The sequence below is a fragment of the Astyanax mexicanus genome, chromosome 14, assembly GCF_023375975.1.
Source record: "Astyanax mexicanus isolate ESR-SI-001 chromosome 14, AstMex3_surface, whole genome shotgun sequence".
In the NCBI taxonomy this organism is placed as follows: Eukaryota; Metazoa; Chordata; class Actinopteri; order Characiformes; family Acestrorhamphidae; genus Astyanax; species Astyanax mexicanus.
Genome location: NC_064421.1, coordinates 48230313 through 48250046, shown reverse-complemented (window position 1 = coordinate 48250046; position 19734 = coordinate 48230313). Strand labels below are relative to the sequence as shown.

Below are 19734 nucleotides of genomic sequence, written 5' to 3'. Positions count from 1 at the left end.
ATTAATTAGCCCAGCTGGGTACATTTAAAGGCCATATAGATAAACAGTACATTTTCCGATATATGATTTGACATTTTTCATTAGAATTCTCTGATATAATTCAGAATATATTGCTCTATATTGCTCAAATCATGATACTACCACCACCATGTTTTACAGATTGAATAAGACACTCACCTGTTTCTTATTAACTAATTAACTTGTTCACCTGAGAAATGTTCCAAACAGATTTTTTCAATTTTTTGAGCGTTCCTCAACTTTTACAGTCTTTTGTTGACCTTGTTCCAATTTCTTTGGAAATGACTGTGTAAAAAAGTTTATCCATTTGAACATTAAATATCCTTAAATACCTTTGTATTGTATTCAATTGAACATAGGTTAAAAAAGTATTTGCAGATCATCATATTCTGTATTTGTTTATGTTTTACACAACGTCCCAACTTCATTGGAATTGGGGTTTTATCAGTTTTAATCAATCAATCAATCAATCAATCAATTAATCAATCAATCAACCTTTATTTTCACTTGGGAAAAACATTGAGGGTGACCCTCATTTACAATGTTACCGAGCATTTATAAAATCAAAGGGATTAAAAAAACATTTAATAATAAATTAGAAATAATAAGAAATAAAATAGTAAAAAAATAAAAAAGTACTAATTTTAAATCAACATTTAATGTATATATAAATAAAATATATATGTAAGACAGAAAATTCTAAAATACCATAAAAAAACAAATTGAAACATACAAAGTAAAAAAATTATAAAATATAAAATAAGTCAAATTAGATAAAAGTAATAGTAAAATGTTAAAAATGATAAGAAATGAGAAGAAGAATCTACATCTACATTAGAATTACATTTCTTCTCGTGGGCATCTGACTCCTAAATACAGTGAGATTGTATCATTATCATTCAAGGTAGAAACAATCTACCAAAAAAAAAACTTTCAGGAGATAAAACTTCAGTCTCTGAAGAGTATAGCTTTTTAAAGAGGTTGCCTTGTCCTCTGAAAACACCTAAAGCACAACTGAATTATGTGTCGATCCTTTAATTCCTTGGACGGTTCCCAGAAAGTGACAACAAAGGTTGACAGTAAAAATAGCAACAAGCTCCAACAAGCTGGAATAGCAATGAGAAGAAATGGTGTTTTTTGGGGTTTTTTTTTTACCGATATCTCCTTAGAGATGTGAAGTTTACTGTTTTATTAAGTGCTGAGGCTGGAGGCAGATAACCAATAATGGCGAGTCCAGCCAGAAAATAAAGTGAGCTCTGAACCGCGGGGAGGGAGGAGTGATAGCGCGGCGTGTAGCGGCCGGACAGATAGCAGGTTATCATTGGCCTCCAGGAAATAACCACCCAGTGAGACAGAGAGGAGAGCAGAGGGAATTCTGGGTAAACCGTAACTCACATTGCCACTTCTGAGAGTAGATGGAGGACTGAAGGCTGATGTACATCAATATAACATTTCTCTTTTCTCTCTCTCTCTCTCTGTCTCTTTTTCACAGAAACTTCTGGATCAGATCTTACAGAGAAACAGCGACTGAATGGCATCTGATTAGAATTCACGTCCTTCAGCCTCCTCTTGCCCGCGGCGATGAACCGAAGACTCGCGAGACCTTTTCAGGCCACAGTAGAGATCAGTGCAGGCTTTATGCATGCATGGCTCAAAATACAAAACATGTTTCCAGGGTCTGTTTATGTAGCGATGACTGATAATATCCTAAAATGAACAGGAAAAAATGGGAAATGGAAAATTACTATGAGCTTAATGTTGAAATTCGCAGCTTCTACATGCTTTTGTATTTCTGCTTGGGTCTCGACTGACCTTACAACACTCCAAAAAAGTGTGAAAAAGAAACTATCCATCCGTTTTCTGTGAATCAGAGGAAAGGTTGGCGCAGAAATCATTGTTTGCTTCTATAAACTGTTGGAAGACGTCACTATAAGGAAACTTGCAAAGAACCACCATGGCACTACCCTTCATTCATCAGCTCCCACCAGAGCCACACCCACTTGATCAGTTAAACAATTTCACCACTTCAGTCATTTTGGTTCAGAACCTCAGACAGTACACAGCAGGATAAGCCAGCAGACTTCTTCTGAAGGAGTGATCTATAACTTCTGTCCGTGGCAAGTCAGCAGACAAGCGGCAAACGACAAATCGAGTTTAACTAAATTAGTAATTCCGTTTGAATCTCGACTCTATAAACACTACAAAACTGGAAATTAGTAAATCAGTTGAAAAATTTAATTAGCCGGCAGACTTCTTCTGAGGGAGGGATCTATACCTTCTGTCCGTGGCAAGTCAGCAGACAAGCGGCGACAGACAAACCGATTGGAACTAAATTAGAAAGAAAACTTTAGGAAGAAAAGAGATTTAAAAGAGATTTAGTTTAAGTACTTAACAGAATACAAGACTGTATCTCTTTTTCGGTCTACTATCAGAGAGTTCATTTAAGGACAATTGCCAACTAACATTTTTAATCTAAATAATCTTTAAAACTTTAAAGTGGACATATTATGCAAAACTCACTGTATGCTTTTGTATTTCCACTTGGGTCTCGACTCTATAAACACTCCAAGACGGTAAAAAAGTAATCATTTATCCATTTTCTGTGAATCAGTGGAAAAATTCAAGAATCAAGGTGTCAAAAATCTTATTCTTCTTTGACGTCACAATAAGGAAACCTGCAAAGAGCCACTCTGGCTCCACCCCTCACCCATTAAAGTTCACAAGAGCCCCACCGACTAGAACATTTGAAGAAACGATTGCATTTTAATCATTTTTATAAAGAACCTAAGACAGTAAACAGCAGGATTAGGCAACAGACTTCTTCTGTGGGAGGGATCTATACCTACTGTTTGAGATGAAAGTTCTTATGGATTGCAAAATGAATTCTGTGCTTAATGTTGAAATGCATGAATATTATGAGAATTCATGCATTTCCACAGAATTCATTTTGCAATCCATTCCCCTCTCCTACCTATTCATTCGTGCTCATCAGTTATTATCTTATCATGGCTTAGTTTTGAGATGCTGCCCCTGGAGAACAACCTGAAGGTACTGTGTATAAAAACAGCTAAACTTACGCTACTAAACTTATATAAACTATATACTCGAAACTTATTGTCTATATCATCTCTATATCATAAAATCTGATGCCAACGTAACCCGCTTTGACCGTTGTTCTGTTTAGTTGTTCTATCTTGTCAAACCATGCTTTCATAGTGTACATTTAAGGTTTGTTAAAACACAGAATCCACCGGAGATCCGATTTAAACCTATTGTTACGTACACAAGACAGCTAACATTAACTAGCTTGCTAAGTCACGTCGCTTTTCTACTTGCTGTTGAGGACAATGAGGAAGAGGATGAGGAAGAGTTTCATCATGTGCAGCATCATAAACAACTCAGAGAGACCTACTGTATTTCACAAAGAACAAGAAAAAGAGGATTTTAGCAGAAAGAGCTCTTTTTAAAAGGTGCTTACAAGGCATTACATTGTTTTGGAAGATTAGTTCTCTCTCTCTCAAGACTCCCATGAATTTCAAGACGTCTGGACACAGTATTGCAGTATAATCTCCCATCTGAAGAGCTTCATTTACCTCATTTCTGCTGCGTGATTGTTATACAGTTTCAATATCCGTGGTGAGTTAAAAACCTCCCGAAATCCTAAATTGCAGGACATTACTTTATTACCGATCCGCTGCCGCAGCACTATCACAGCACTCGTTACGAAACATCGCGCCTGAAGCTCCATATAATTGATAACTTTACAGACGGGATATTATGAGAACTGATTACACAGCTCTAATGGGGGACTATTGAACAGTGAGCTCGGCCAATCGAACCTGAGAAATTAAGAAATTCCTTCCCCTCGTTTGCTGTGCTCAGAATCCAATGAGCGCGCTATAATGGATAAATGTGTAATTAACAGTGTCCCTGAGAAGAGGTTATCTCCTACATCATGCATTCATTTACACACTTCCTGTAGTGTAAGAGTTTAACTATATCTAACCAGCTTATACAGCTCTGAAAAAAATTTACCAAGTTAAAAAAACCTCTGGAATATAAGGAATAAGGAAGATGGATGATCACAAGCCATCAAACCACCAAACTGAACTGCTTGAATTTTTGCACCAGGAGTAAAGCAGCATAAAGTTATCCAAAAGCAGTGTGTAAGACTGGTGGAGGAGAACATGATGCCAAGATGCATGATTAAAAAACTGTGATTGAAAAACAGGATTATTCCATGATGGTTTGTGATCATCCATATTCCTCTTGTATTCCAGAGTTTTTCAATTTGGTAAAATCAAAGAAACTCATCATTTTTAAGTGCTCTCTTATTTTTTTCCAGGACTATATATATATTTAATACAATTAAACTAAAACACAATAATGTATTGTGGTGACGGACAGTTCTGGTGGAAACAGGAGAGTTGAGGTGCACATTGAATTCTGCGTGATTTGATCAGCCGTGGTTTTATGTTTTTTGGATACAATCCGGGTTAGCACCCGAACATCCCTTTCAGACAGCTTCCTCTTACAGCGTCCACAGTTAATCCTGTTGGATGTGGTTGGTGCTTCTTGGTGGTATGCTGACATTACCCTGGATACCGTGGCCCTTGATGCATCACAAAGACTTGCTGTCTTGGTCACAGATTCTCCAGCAAGACGTGCACCAACAATTTGTCCTCTTTTGAACTCTGGTATGTCTCCCATAATGTTGTGTGCATTGCAATATTTAGAGCAGAACTGTGCTCTTACCCTGCTAATTGAACCTTCACACTCTGCTCTTACTGGTGCAATGTGCAATTAATGAAGATTGAACACCAGGCTGCTCCAATTTAGACATGAAACCTAAAATCCCACACTAAAAAACTTTGTTTAGGAGGTTAGGCTTTCTCAGTGAATGAATTCTTGAGTGCAGCACAATTATACCTGCTGCATAATTGATAGATGTTTAACGCATGTAAGTGGGCCATGTGTCAGCAAACGTTAAGCACAGTTTGAGCACAGGCCAGCAGCAGAACACAGTCAGATCGGGTACAGTATAAACCAGCCAGGCCTAGTCTCAGCATTTCCTTTCTGTTCTGAAAACCTTTGGAATATAATCAAGAGGAAGATAGATGATCACAAACCATCACACCACCAAACTGAACTGCTTGAATTTGTACACCAGGAGTAAAGCAGCATAAAGTTATCCAAAAGCAGTGTGTAAGACTGGTGGAGGAGAACATGATGCCAAGATGCATGAAAAAAAATGTGATTAAAAACCAACCAGGGTTATTCCACCAAATATTGATTATTTCTGAACTCTTAAAACTTTATGAATATGAACTTGTTTTCTTTGCATTATTTGAGGTCTGAAAGTTCTGGATCTTTTTTGTTATTTCAGTCATTTCTCATTTTCTGTAAATAAATGCTCTAAATGAGAATATTTTTATTTGGAATTTGGGAGAAATGTTGTCTGTAGTTTATAGAATAAAACAACAATGTTCATTTTACTCAAACATAAACCTATAAATAGCAAAATCTGATAAACTGATTCAGAAAGTGCAGCTGTATAAACAGTATATTGAAAAGCATATTTGCTGTATTTAATGTACAATTTTGTACATCTACACATACTATATATAACATTAGAAGAGAGCAGTCTGTAAACTGATGAACAGGAACTCTCAGCCCTCCCTAATACTCTTGCTGAGCTGGCAGTGCTTCCACAGGCCTGACTTCATTGATTGATAATCCAGTTTCTGGATGGATGGATGGATGGATGGATCAGTGGCTGGGTCTCCTGAAGGATAGATATCTGCTTAAGGTAATGCGTTTACTCACAAGCAGCAGCAAGAGGACATTCATTACAGGATTAAATCAATATTCAAAAAATCCTAAAGGTTATGTTTTCCTATTCATTAAAGTAACAGTCTGTACGTTTGCTAAACAGTACTTTTAAAACGTGCAGTGTGGTACAAGCTCTATTTTATAGAGTGATTGAATATATTTAGCAGATTTTTCTGTTGATGATTCTGTTGAATTCTCATTACCTGGTCGGATCTCTTTATGGAGTTCTAATTCTCCATTTCTTTTTTTGTTAAATGAATAAATTTGTCAATAAACTTGAGCTGCAACTAACAATCATTTTGATAACCGATTAATCTGTTGATAATCTTTTCAGATTAATTGATTACTAATCAGATAAAGAGGGGAAGGGGATAAATGGAATTGTAAAAGAGTGATTCAGGGAGCATGAGATCATCATTTTCACACATGGATTGTTCACCACCACTATGGAAGCACTTTCCTGCCACCTAAAAAAAAAACCTCATTATTTTGAGATACTATCTCAATATTTTGAGATAGTAAGTCATTCTTTTGAGATACTAGTAGACTGTACAGAGACCGAAGCAGGTGAGACATCGTAGCTTCACTGGAGAAAAAAAAAATTCAAAAAGCACTCTCAAAATAATGACTTAGAATCTGAAAACAATGAGATACTATCTCAAAATAATGACTTAGAATCTGAAAACAGTGAGATACTATCTCAAAATAATGACTTAGAATCTGAAAACAGTGAGATACTATCTCAAAATAATGACTTAGAATCTGAAAACAATGAGATACTATCTCAAAATAATGACTTCGAATCTGAAAACAATGAGATACTATCTCGAATTAATGACCTCTCAAATCTCAAAAATAATGAGATAGTATCTTAAAATAATGACTTACTATCTCAAAATATCTCAAAATCTCATTTTTTCTTTGGCCAGGCAGTGCACAGTGTATTATTTAATAATTTAATAATATCCCTGTGCTTTTTGCTTCTGCTAAAGTGGGAGGAATTAGAAAGTAGAAACTTTTCCTCACCATCAGCATTCTCATTAAATTGAAAAATATATTTATTTTTTTTCTCAGCTTGCTTTCAGCAAAATACAATAAATGCTACCTTGAATGTAAATTGCTTGTACTGTTTTGATGCTCCTGCTTGGATTTGAAGGCGATTACAGCATTATTTTTCTTCACCATCGTGTTCTTCACCTCCTTTCATGGCCTCTTCCAGTAAATTGGTTGGTAGGTAGAAGTGAAATGTGATTAGATGCATGGTGGAGCAGGCAAGGACAGAACTTGTGCTGTGCAGCTCCACCAATGCCCCGGAGGAGTCGGGGATTTTTGGTCCGGAACATGTGATTCTGGAGAAATGGAAGAAATGAAGGAGGGAGAGAGAGTGGTAGAGTGAGAGAAAGCTCTTGTCTCAGGGTTCAGTAGTCAGGAAAGACAGGATGACACCATGATGGAGCAAAGATTTGTGACCCTTGTCTACAACCGGGAAGGTCTGAGCTTAACTGCTCAAATGGAGAGAAGAGAGAACTTTACCGCAAACTTTTGTGTGTGAATACAAAAAAAAAATATTAACAAAATACTAAATGTACATTCTTCCATGTTTTATAGAGATTTTAAGCTTCAGTTTGGAACATCTGAATCATATTGTTTACTCTGCACAAATGTAAATCTTAGCCAGTTAAATTTAGTTTAAGATTAAAATCTTAAGATATAAAATGTGACACATATATATATATATATATATATATATATATATATATATATATATATATATACATATATATATATATATATATATATATATATATATATATATATATATATATATATATATATATGTGTGTGTGTGTGTGTTTGTTGAGCTGTATTTATAATTTCCATGCATATGTTAATGCATAATTTTGGAAAAAAACATAAAGATGTCAATAAAGTATTTTTACTTTAATGGTAAGTATTTTTTTTTACAAGGAATAAGTGATGATAAACTATTAATGATTATTTTGAGACACTATCTCAATATTTTAAGATAACTAGTAGACTGCACAGAGACAAAAGCAGGTGAGACAAAATATTCAAAATATTGAGATAGTATCTCAAAATAATGACTTATTATCTCAAAATATTGAGATAGTATCTCAAAATAATGACTTATTATCTCAAAATATTGAGATAGTATCTCAAAATAATGATTAATATCTCAAAATAATCACTTAATATCTCAAAATAATGACTTTGCATCTCAAAATATTGAGATAGTATGTCAAAATAATGACTCAGCATCTCAAAATATTTAGATAATATCTCTAAATAATGACTTACTATCACAAAATAATGACTTAGTATGTCAAAATATTGAAATAATAATCATAAAAAAAATATTTTTTTATGGTGGGCTTCCATACTCTCGCTCTCTCTCTCTCTGACTCCTGATTGGACAGCGCGGGCTGAGTGCTCCGCGGCTCCACGTGCGCGGCGGCGCTTCATTCAGGGTTTGCAGCGTCCGGAGCTCGCCGGACACGATCCTCCTCCTCCCTCCTCTCCGCGCGGATCTGCTTCTGTATCTCCCGCTCAGGAAACTTAGTTATGTGTGTGTGTGTGTAAGTGTGTGTATCTCCCCCTCGGGGGCTCGCGCCGCCCCGCCTCCAGCAGTTTGGGATTTTAAGCGTATTGTCGGAAGTCCCTCGCATCCTGTCACATCCTCTGCGCGCGAGCGTATGGGAGCGGGTGTGTGCGAGCGAGTATGTGAGTGTGTGTATGTATGTATGTGTGTGTGCGTGTGTGGGAGTGTTTAAAGGGAGTATAGTAATATTAAGGAGAGCCCTCGCGCCGGTTCTTCTTCCAGCTCCGCGAGCCGCGGGGAACATGGGCAGCGGGCGGCGCGCGGGGCTCTGCGCTGTGCTGCTGCTGCACGCGCTGGCGTGGCTCGCGCTCGGACTGACAGGAGATTTATCAGAAGGTAAATCAAACAAATCGCTTTTCTCTGTTTTCTGCTGCTTTATTTACTATTCTTCTGTTATTGTTAGCGTTTTATCAGACTCGGTGTTTAGAAATAGACTCTTTTTAAAGTTAGTGTTTTTTCAGGGTCTTTTAAGCAGTTTTCACTGAAACTTTGAGAGCGGCGTTCTGTGTTTTGTGGAAATATTACGTTAATTATTACGCTAGAGTTCAGTTAGAGTGCAGTTTCTGCAAAAACAGTTTTTCTACGATATAGTTACGGTGTTTCTAGTTAGTTGCTGAGGTGTTAACAAACAAGCAACACCTCAACAACTAACTTGCAACACCTTAGCAACTATTGTTTAGGTGTTGCTAGTTAGTTGCTGAGGTGTTGCTTGTTTGTTGCTAATTTGTTGCTAGTTTTTTAGGTGTTACTAGTTTGTTGCTGAGGTGTTGCTTGTTTGTTGCTAATGTGTTGCTAGTTGTTTAGGTGTTGCTAGTTTGTTGCTGAGGTGTTGCTAGTTTGTTGCTGATGTGTTGCTAGTTTGTTGCTGAGCTGTTGCTAGTTTGTTGCTGATGTGTTGCTAGTTAGTTGCTCAGGTGTTGCTAGTTAGCTGTTTAGATGTTGCAAGTTAGTTGCTGAGGTGTTGCTACTTTGTTGCTAAGGTGTTGCTATTTGTTAATAAGGTTTTGCCACGTAGTTGCTAACTTTTGCTAACTAGTTGCTGTGGTGTTGCTTATTAGTTGCTAATGTGTTGCTAAGCTCTTGCTAATTAGTTGCTAAGGTGTTGCTAGTTAGTTGTTAAATTGTTGCTAGTTCATTGCTAAGTAGGTTTTTGCTATGGTGGTTGCTAAGGTGCTGCGATTGTTCTTGGTAAAATGAATCTTAAAAAACATTTGGCTAAATTGTTGAATAAAAAATATGTTTGTCAAAGTCCTTTTGTTAATAAATGTCTCCACAAACTTTTGTCTAAAATGTGAGGTACCAAAATCTTGGCCCAAAAACAAATAGTTTTTCTCTCACTGTTTTCTGTCACTTTATGTACTATTGTACTTTTATTGTTAGTAATTTATCTGACTTGCTGTTTGGAAATAGACTCTTTTTAAGTTAAACTGTTTCTTCAGGGTCTTTTAAGCAGTTTTGTAGAATTTATAGCAGCTGTTTGGCCTGAAACTGATTAAATATTAGTTTAATTATAATTCTAGAGTTTTAATTTCTGCAGAAACAGCACGTGTGTGAGTAAAGCAGTGTTTCTGTGATATATTTAGGTGTTTGGTGCAAAGGTGTTGCTAGTTAGTTGCTAAGGTGTTTTTAATTAGTTGCTAAGGTGTTTTTAATTAGTTGCTAAGGTGTTTTTAATTAGTTGCTAAGGTGTTGCTAATTAGTTGCTAAGGTGTTGCTAATTAGTTGCTAATGTTATTTGGTGACTAGGTTTTTGCTATGGTGGTTGCTGAGGTGCTGCTGTATTATGATAATACTTTTGTTTAATGGTTTGAATATTTTGGCTAAATGTAAAAATGTTTGTCAAAATGCTTTGGTTAATACATGTGTTCACAAACTTCTTGCTAAAATAATGTGATGTGCTTAAAGTTTTGCCCCAAAAAAATCTGTGCATGCAGGAGGTTCACAAGCTGAGATAAAGCTAAAACAAATCTGTCATTTATTCCTGGAGGGAAATGGGAATATTTTTTATGGTAGAGTTTTAGCTACAGTAGTTCTGTTTGAATGCTTTCTGTACAAATACTATTGCACTTATTTTAAAGTTGCATAGCATATGCACATTTACAAAAAAAATAGTGGAGGAATATTATAATGTTTATAGATCATTAAGCTAAATAGTATAAAAAGTATTAAAATAATTTAATTATAAATACAGTATTTCTCTTCTCTCTGAGTGGGAAGAAGTGAAGACAGTGAAAGACAGGAAAGAGAGAGAGATGGATTGTTTACACTGGTCAGCTTTGGAGCTTCACTCATTATCATAAGAGAAGATTACTATTTGATGTGTGTGTGTGTGTTTATTTGTTTGGGTGTGTCTGTGTGTGTGTGTGTGTGTGTGTGTGTGTGTGTGTGTGTGTGTGTGTGTGTGTGTGTACGTAAATGTATCCGCAGATTTACGCTCGGTGCTAAGCGCTAATGCTCAGAAGCTTTGATGTTTTACAGGAAAAGTCCAGAGATATCAGAACCCGAATTCACATGCAGAATAGAGAGAGAGAGAAGAGAGAGAGAGAGGGATGAGAGATACTGGAAAAAAAGAGGGCTAGAGAGAGGAGATGTGAGAAAAAACAGAAAGAGGTAAGTAAAAGAGAGAAAAAGGTGGTGTTTGAAAGATAAAGAGAGAGACAGAAAGATTGAAAGCAGGAGTTTGAATAAAGAGTGAGAAAAAAGAGAGTGAGAGAAAGTGAGAGAAACCTGGTGTGTGAGAGAGAAAGAGGGAGACACAGGAAGATAGAAAGCTGATGAGTTAAGGAAAAAGGAGGATAAAAAAGAAAGAAAGAAGGAAGGAAAGAGTAAAATTGTGTGAGAGAAAGAAAGAGGTAAAAGACAGTGGATAAGAGGGAAATAAATAGAAAGAGAGAGAAAGAGAGATGCTTTGTGTGTGAGAGAAAAATATACACACAGAAATATATTAAAGAAAGTTATTGACATTAACCTATAGATCTGCAGCCTTTATCTAAGGGGAAATATTAATTACCAAAAGGTAAACTAAAGTAAATTAGGAAGGTTTTCAGTCTAGACTTCCTGAGATGTCCTGAACGTTTTTCTGTAGTTTATTTCAGAGTTTCAGAGCTTTATAAGAGAAGGCTCTTCCTCCTGATGAGGATCCCTGAATCCTGGGAACTAATAGAAACCAGCATCCTGTTATTAATATGAGACAAAGTCTTGCAAATACTATATTTTACACTGTATTTACATTTACGGCATGCTCTTATCCAGAGCAACTTACAAGGTTTAAATTCTATTACAGAGAAAGAGCCAATGTAGGGTTGGGAGTCTTGGCCAATGATTCTTGTTGGTGTAGCACCCCAGTCTCACACATGGTAGCTTACTGGCAGGCGTACATTTTTTAAAATACATTTTTCATCTTATCATTAATTTTAGGGCTGCTTGGATGAGATATAGGGGTTCTTAAGCCCCCCCTAAAAAGGGTTAGTGATGTAAGTGTGTGGGAGTGAGTGAGTGAGTAAGTAACTAACTATGTACACTAGTGCTGGGCGATTTTCACGATTAATTTGGTTTATTCGAATTACAGATTTAATGCAATTTTCAAAATGGATTAATCTCGATTTTACATCTTTACATACAGACATTTAAACAAAAATATCCGAAAACGTAAAACCCGCACTCTGAAGTATAATCCAGTATCCGTCTGTGAGTGAGTTTCTCTGTGGCTGGGTAGATACGAGGTCAGCGCGTGATATGAACACATGGGCTTAAAAAAAACAATGTTTGGAATCATTGATTCACTCAATAAGTTGAAATTTGATTTTTTTTAGAAATGAGAAAAAACGATTAAAATAGACATTTTTTAGTGAACATCACAAAAAAGATTTTTGTTAGACCATAATCGCCCAGCACTAATGTACATATCATATTTTTCTATGTAGGAATATGTAATTGTGTGTTTGTTTGGCTATGCAGGATTGTGCAGGGCTGAGTGTATGTGTGTGTGTGTGTGTTTGTGTGTGTGTGTGTGTGTTTGTGTGTGTGTGTGTGTGTGTGTGTGTGTGTGTGTGTGTGTGTGTGTGTGTGTGTGTGTGTGTAGTAGATGAGGGGGAATTATGTAGGGTGACCGCCGCTGGGGAGCTTTGATCAGTGTGAGGCTGCAGTCAAGGCCTGTGGGGTGTGTGTGTGTGTGTGTGTGTGTGTGTGTGTGTGTGTCAGAGCTGGTTAGCTTTGCTGATCTGAGACCAGTCGCTGCCCATCCCCTCTCACACGCACACACACACACTCAAACACACACACACACACATTTTGTTGTTTGTTTCCTCCAGCACTGACAGAGCAGATATCAACACACACACACACACACACACACACACACACACACACACACAAACACTGCCATATCATTATTGACTGCTCCCACCATAATAACACAATGTAAGCTCTGAGTCTCTGAGTGAAGCAGCAGGTTTTACTTTCTGCACAGCAGGAAAATCCAATTACTAACAGACTACTGAAGACCCTGCAGACCCTGCAGACGCCGCAGACAAGATTAAACAAATCTGCGCAGCTACTGCTGATTGTGGTTTCAGACAAACTGCCGTCTGATTATGGTTCTGCAGCATCAGTGATTAATAGAAACACACAGCCTGTAATGTGATGAATAGAGCTGGAGCTCCAGACTGACCTAAAAGTCAAATTAGAAACAGACGAGCTTCAGCGCTGCTTAGTGACTCTTTTAATGGATTTCTGTAGATCATATAATGGCCATTTAATGGCTTATAAAAGTTGAAATCCTGCGTGTAATTCCCTTTAAACGCTCAGTAAACTGTCGTGGACGTGCACTTCAGTAGTTTTTGGCAGGCGGGAGCACCGGCCGCCCTTTTCATACTGAATTAGTGCAAAACTGAGCTTTGATGTCTGCATGGGCTGTGTGTTAATCAGAGATGAAAGTGTTTGTGTGTGTGTGTGTGTGTGTGTGTGTGTGTGTGTGTGTGTGTGTGTGTGTGTGTATGGGTGTGTATAAGTGTGTGTGTGTGTTTGGGTTTCCACACAGTGCTTTATTAATGATATAGGTATGCAGCTGCTTCTCTAGACTCTCTAGACTCTGTTATTAGGTTTGGACAGAGCGCTGGAAAGACTGGAAACACACAGAACCTGATATGGTGTTTTCACACTGACTCACATCTATACCAGAATTCTCTACTGGTGCATTAAAAAAAAAAAAATAACACACTGTACCTACGTAGCTTCCAGCTGCAGCGCTGACAGACAGCAGCCAGGACTGGCAAGGAACAAGTATGTTAGCCTCAATTAGGGGCGCTGAAAAAAATGATTCTTTAAAGTAGAGCTGTGCGATATGGGAAAAATTATATATCACGATATTGATTTTTTTTATGTCATGATAACAATATATATATCATGATAAACCACATTTATGCAAGTATGTTTTCAGTTATTCTTCGAAAAATATGACAAAATATTATCATTGCTTACTTTTTTCCAACTTTATTTGCCTTGGCTGGGTTAGAGCCAAAATGCTAACAGACACCAAAAGTTTGAAAAGAAGAGAATGGGTACCGTATTTTTCGCACTGTAAGGCGCACAGGATTGTAAAGTGCATTTTAAGCAACACTAGTAAGGAACAGGGGTGTCGCCATGTTTTCCTTCTAATTAAGCAGAGCTCACCCATGATTAGTGGTGGTGTAAAGCTAAGCTAAGTTAAGTAAACTAAACTGTAATTCTTAAAAATGCATTTTCTTTTAAAGTCAAACGGTAAAGTCAAAATTCTGGATGTTAATCTACACAGATTTCTCTCCGGAAAACTGTTTATTTGTAAGCTTACATTTAAGTAAGCCAGGGCAATATTAGCTAGCAGTTTGTTCCACGTAGCTTGTTGTAACACAGTAAACACACAGATTACAGTCTGAAAATACTGACCTCTGAAAGGCGAAAGAGTTAGCGCTTAGTGCGGTTAGCAGCTAATGCTAATGCTAATGCTGCTCCAGTCTCAGTGCTGGAGAACTAAACTGAATCTCCTGTATAACTCTGTACTTCAGTGGAGTGTCTTTACTGCTCCTTAATACCTGACTGACAGAATTCATACATAAGGAGCACCGGATTATAAGAAGCGCTGATGATTTTTGGTAAAATTAAAGGATTTTAAGTGCAGCTTATAGTGAAAAATTTAATAAAATTGAATTGCAGCTCACAGTTTGCACTATAGGAAGCATAGCAGTACTTTTTACTGTGTTTACAGTGTATTATAGCTGTTGCTGCTTTGCTGTTTGACCTTGACAGCTGAAACAAGTCCTGGCCAAACAGCAACTACAGTACAGAGAGGCTGTATCTGAAAAATGTTTAGTTTTATTGATATTTCAGAGAAAAATGGATGTCTGAGCGTGGCTTGACCTTAGAAAAGGAGACAGACTGTCTGATAAGTGAGTCTGGCCTCATTTAAAGCTGGAGTTCAAGCAGAACAATGAAATTCTTTCTTTGCTCCTCGCCAAGTAAAACACTGCATAAAGATAAAAGTAGAAAAAATATATACAATAAAGAAAGAAAGAAATTAATTAAATATAAATATTAAATTGGTGTTTAAATCCAGGATGGAAATATATACCTGAATACAGTAATGTGTTATGGATATTATTCACAAGTAAGTATATGTTATCTACAGCAGTGGAATATGAAAAAAGTGCATAAATTTCAGTAGTGCAATTCTAAAATTATTGCAGTAAAGTGAACATGTGCCTCTGAGAAATGTCCTTGACATGTGAACGTGTAGAGAGTAAGATTCATGGTTATGTCAGTGACGCCTGATATCACAGTGTGGACCGTGGTGAGACAGCTGTCCTTTCACTCCCTGGAGTTATCAGTGCGTCTGGCTCCCCGTCCCCCGGTTTAAAGTGCAGCGCTGTGTTTTCTGTGTGAGCCGGGGGAGCACTGATACTACAGCACCTCCTGACAGGATGTCATCAGCTCCAGTGGTGTTACTGTGGCGTTGCTGTGGTGTATTAGCAGTAAATGTGTGTATTTTCTTCATGTTAGCACCTTCTGCACGGTGTCTGACAGGCTGGTGATTTGAAGAGCTCTGGAATTCACCCAGAGCCATTACAGAGAGAGAGAGAGAGAGGGTGGTGTGTGACTGTAAAAATGAAAAAGTTGAGAAAAATAAAATAAAAATTAAGGCGTCTTACTGCAGTAGATTTTTTTTTTTTTTAGTTTTGAGGTCAACACTTTAATTATTTTTAACTCTAAAAATAAATTATTATTTATTATTAATTATTATTATATGAAGCTTTGAGGGATTGAGGGATTCGGACACTTTATCTTATATAATTTTAGAACAGTACAAGGAGGAATAAACCCCAAATTCTGCATGTTCTGCATGAAAATATAAAACATAAAAACTAGACAAACGTAACGAAATGAAAGGTTTGGAGGACATGAACTGTTTAGAGTAAAGTTTAAGAAAGCAAGAAGTGTTATAATTTTTATTCATTATGTTTTATATTTATTATGTATAAGTCCAGATTTACTTTAATATTAGAAGCAGAACATGTACAAAAACCCTGTCCTGTTAAGGGTTTAATTTTTTAATGCATTAGCATTAGCGCTACATGCTTCTCTCTCGTACCCACACTGCATCTCTTGGTGCAGCTGTGCAGTTATAGCTGCAACAAAAAACAGCAAAAGCAAACCGCCTGTCCTTTTTTCACCTCCTGGAGCTGAGCATGAACTTCAGAGCAGCTGTTTACTCTCCACTCCAGCAAAAGATGCTCCACAGATGAGCTGCTAACTCATCTATAACCCTTTATAAAGCTACGAGTCTCTCCTCTCTCTAATATGAGGGGTTTTTGTTGTTGGTGAAGAAGGAGGCGTTTATACAGGTATCAATGTGCAGCATGTGAGACGTTTCAGGAACAGATTCTTTGTTCACATTACACACAGATACAGATCACTTACATTTACAGTGAATGTGAACCAACAAGATAGACAAATCAGATCTGAGCAAAAAATCTGATTTGAGGAATGTGGATTGTAATGTGAACGTAGTCTAATAGAGAGAGACTGAGAGAAAAGAGAGAGGGTGTGTTCTGTTACAGAACAGGTGGGAATTAGTGTGTAAGTCCACATTTCCTCTGCTATGTGTGTGTCTGCAGTATGCATGTGTGTGTGTGTGTGTGTTTGTGGGTGGGTAAGTCCTGTGGGGTTTCAGGAATGATGTTTTGAGGAGGTGTGGTATGGTGACCCCGACTCCACTCCACAGCACTACTCCACCTGAGACTTCCCTCCCTAAACACATGTGAAAAAGTGTGTGTGTGTGTGTGTGTGTGTGTGGATGGGTGTGTGAGCACTTTTTTAAATGATTCCAGGTCTGAACATTCCAGATCTTGGCCTCCATTAAAATAATTCAAAATACTGTTTCTCTTAATAGTGTATATATATATATATATATATATATATATATATATATCACTTTATCTCATATTTATACTTTACTGTGGGCATGTCACAATAGTTGCAATGTTCAATTTATCGTACAATAAATGAGCATGACAATAATTTAATCATTTTTAATAATCGTGATATCTTCTATTGTGTTTACTTGTATGTTTGTTGACATATATATTATTGAACAGGTGAAGAAATAGGTATATATTTGCCATAATAATCATAAGTGGAAGTAAATCACTGTAAGTGGGAGTAAATCAGTCCTAATTTAAATCCAGACAGTTGTGCACGATGTGTGAATAAAAGCAGTGGGTGGACAGATATTCTTTTAATTGGTTTAAGAAGTTTTATAAACTATAGACTTTGATTGACATCCGCACATCTTTTACTGTCATATAGCATTAGTGTCTGTTTCTGTTGAGTGAAGTTGAGCAAAGACGATGCAAAAATACAGGACTTTGATTGATCTGATCTAAATCATTCCACTGTAGCTCTGGCTGTATGTTTAGGGTCATCGTCTTGCCGGAAGGTCAGTCTCCTTCCTAGAGTTTCATTTATGTTCATAGGGTTTGATAACTATTCTAATTGTAGTTCTGTACAAACTTGTATTCATTATGATATAAACTCACTTTCCTACAGACAGTTTAAACTCTTTAAGTGGGAGCAAATCAGTCCTAATGTAAATCCAGACAGTTGTGCACAATGTGTGACATTAAAAGCAGTGGGTGGACAGAAATCATTTTAATTGGTTCAAGAAGTTTCCTATAAACTATAAAGTTTGATTGACATCCGCACATCTTTTACTGTCAAAGCTTTAGAGTTTCTGTTGAGTGAAGTTGAGCAAAGATTAACCGTTCCACTGTAGCTCTGGCTGTATGTTTAGGGTCATCGTCTTGTCGGAAGGTCAATCTCCTTCATACAGTCGCAAGTCTTTTACAGCCTCTAACAGGTTTTCTCCCAACAATCTCCTGTATTATATCATCCTATTTTTGATGCACTCTAATACTTATATATAGAGATAATTGCTGTTGATTTGTTCTGTTCGTTTGGTTTGACGCCTATTATAATTCTAGTTCTGTACAAACTTTTTTTCCATTATGATCTAAAATAAACCCAGAAAGTTGTACATTTTCAATAAAAGCAGTGGGTGGACAGATTTTTTTAATTGGTTAAAGTTTCCCATAAGCTACAGTACAGGCCAAAAGTTTGGACACACCGTTTTCTTTATTTTCATGATTATTTACATTGTAGATTCTCACTGAAGCATCAAAACTATGAATGAACACATGTGGAGTTTTATGTACTTAACATATAAAAAGGTGAAATAACTAAAAAAACATGTTTTATATTCTTCTGTTTCTTTAAAATAGCCCCCTTTGCTCTGATTACTGCTTTGCACACTCTTGGCATCATTCTCTCAATGAGCTTCAAGAGGTGGTCACCTGAAATGAAAAGTTTTCCAACAGTCTTGAAGGAAGGAAGGAGTTCCCAGAGGTGTTTATTAGCACTTGTTGCTCCTTTGTCTTCTTCACTCTGTGCTCCAGCTCACCCCAAACCGAGGTCCGGTGACTGTGGAGGTTCAGCTCATTTTTTATTAAGTACATAAAACTCCACATGTGTTCATTCATAGTTTTGATGCTTCAGTGAGAATCTACAATGTAAATAGTCATGAAAATAAAGAAAACGCACTGAAAAAGAGAAGGTGTGTCCAAACTTTTGGCCTGTACTGTATAAACTTTGATTGACATCTGCAGATCTTGGACTGTCAGAGCATTAGTGACTGTTGAGTGAATTTGAGCGGAGAAATAATGGACTTTCTAAATCATTCCGCTGTAGCTCTGGCTGTATGTTTACGGTCATCGTCTTGTCGGAAGGTGACTCTCTGTGAATTTGACTCTCGTAGGGATTGGAGACATGGGTCACAGTAATTCATGGGCTCCTACAGCTGCTAAATGTCAGCAGTGTCGACGTAGAACCGTGTCCTGAAATGCAGACGGCTTTACAGTAAATCTGACATCCTTCCCTCAGGACATTTAACAGCCCTGCAGTGGAAAAGGTCAAGCTTTAAGAAGGAAAACCAGAGAAGTTACTGTCCTGAAAAAGGTTTCTGCCTCTTTCATTTAAAAAAGGAGATTTTCTGCTGTTTTACAAGCCTGGAAAAGGCCACACTCTCAAACAGTGACGACCACAGATTTAAAGATCTTTCACTGAAGATGGTGATGCACTATATGCTACATTTGCATTTGTGTGCATAAAAAATATCCATTTTATCATAAAACAATATATGTTCTAGTTAAAGATCTGTAATGCTTTCTGTAATATTTACTCGCACTGAACTTCCCTGACTCTCCTGATCATGTGACGCTACGGTGTTCCAGCTCCCCCAGTTACTGATTGTTTTCACCTGGTCTGTTTTGTATAAATGCCTCTCTGTTTTTTCTGTCTTTTGCGGAGTATAGAAGTTGTATTAGTAAGCTAGCTCTTCTACAATACGTTGCTTTTGTTAATTGCTTTTGTTGCTGATCTGTTTTTATATTTTTTGATCTACTGGAATTTTTTTGTGTATGACCCTGGTTTGCCTGACTTTGCTCTGGTATGTTGTTTATATTTGCTGACCCTGCCTGTCCCTTACTACTCCTGTAAGCTTAGCCTCTTTAAAAATAAATTAAAAATATTTTTTACATTTTTACAAAATTATCTAAACTTTCTACTCCTTACATTTTAAAAAATAGCTTTGTTACTCCTATTTCATTTTAGCTTGTTTTCGTTCCAGCTTCTCATTGCTCAATAAAACCCCTATCCAGATACATCTCTCCTCCATCCAG

At 37.0% G+C, this 19734-nt stretch overlaps 1 protein-coding gene across 2 annotated transcripts in view; it reads left to right on the top strand.

The window, feature by feature from the left end:
• The first annotated feature begins 8277 nt into the window (after positions 1-8277).
• The window catches only part of adam12b (ADAM metallopeptidase domain 12b), a 130364-nt gene continuing 118907 nt past the window's right edge, over positions 8278-19734 (top strand). Inside the window, exon 1 of one of the 2 annotated variants that reach the window (XM_022672557.2) lies at positions 8278-8806. In XM_022672557.2, the coding sequence (XP_022528278.2) occupies positions 8605-8806 (202 nt within the window). In that variant the 5' untranslated portion in view covers positions 8278-8604. The remainder of the gene's footprint in view (positions 8807-19734) is intronic. The other variant, XM_022672558.2, reaches the window with a different exon arrangement.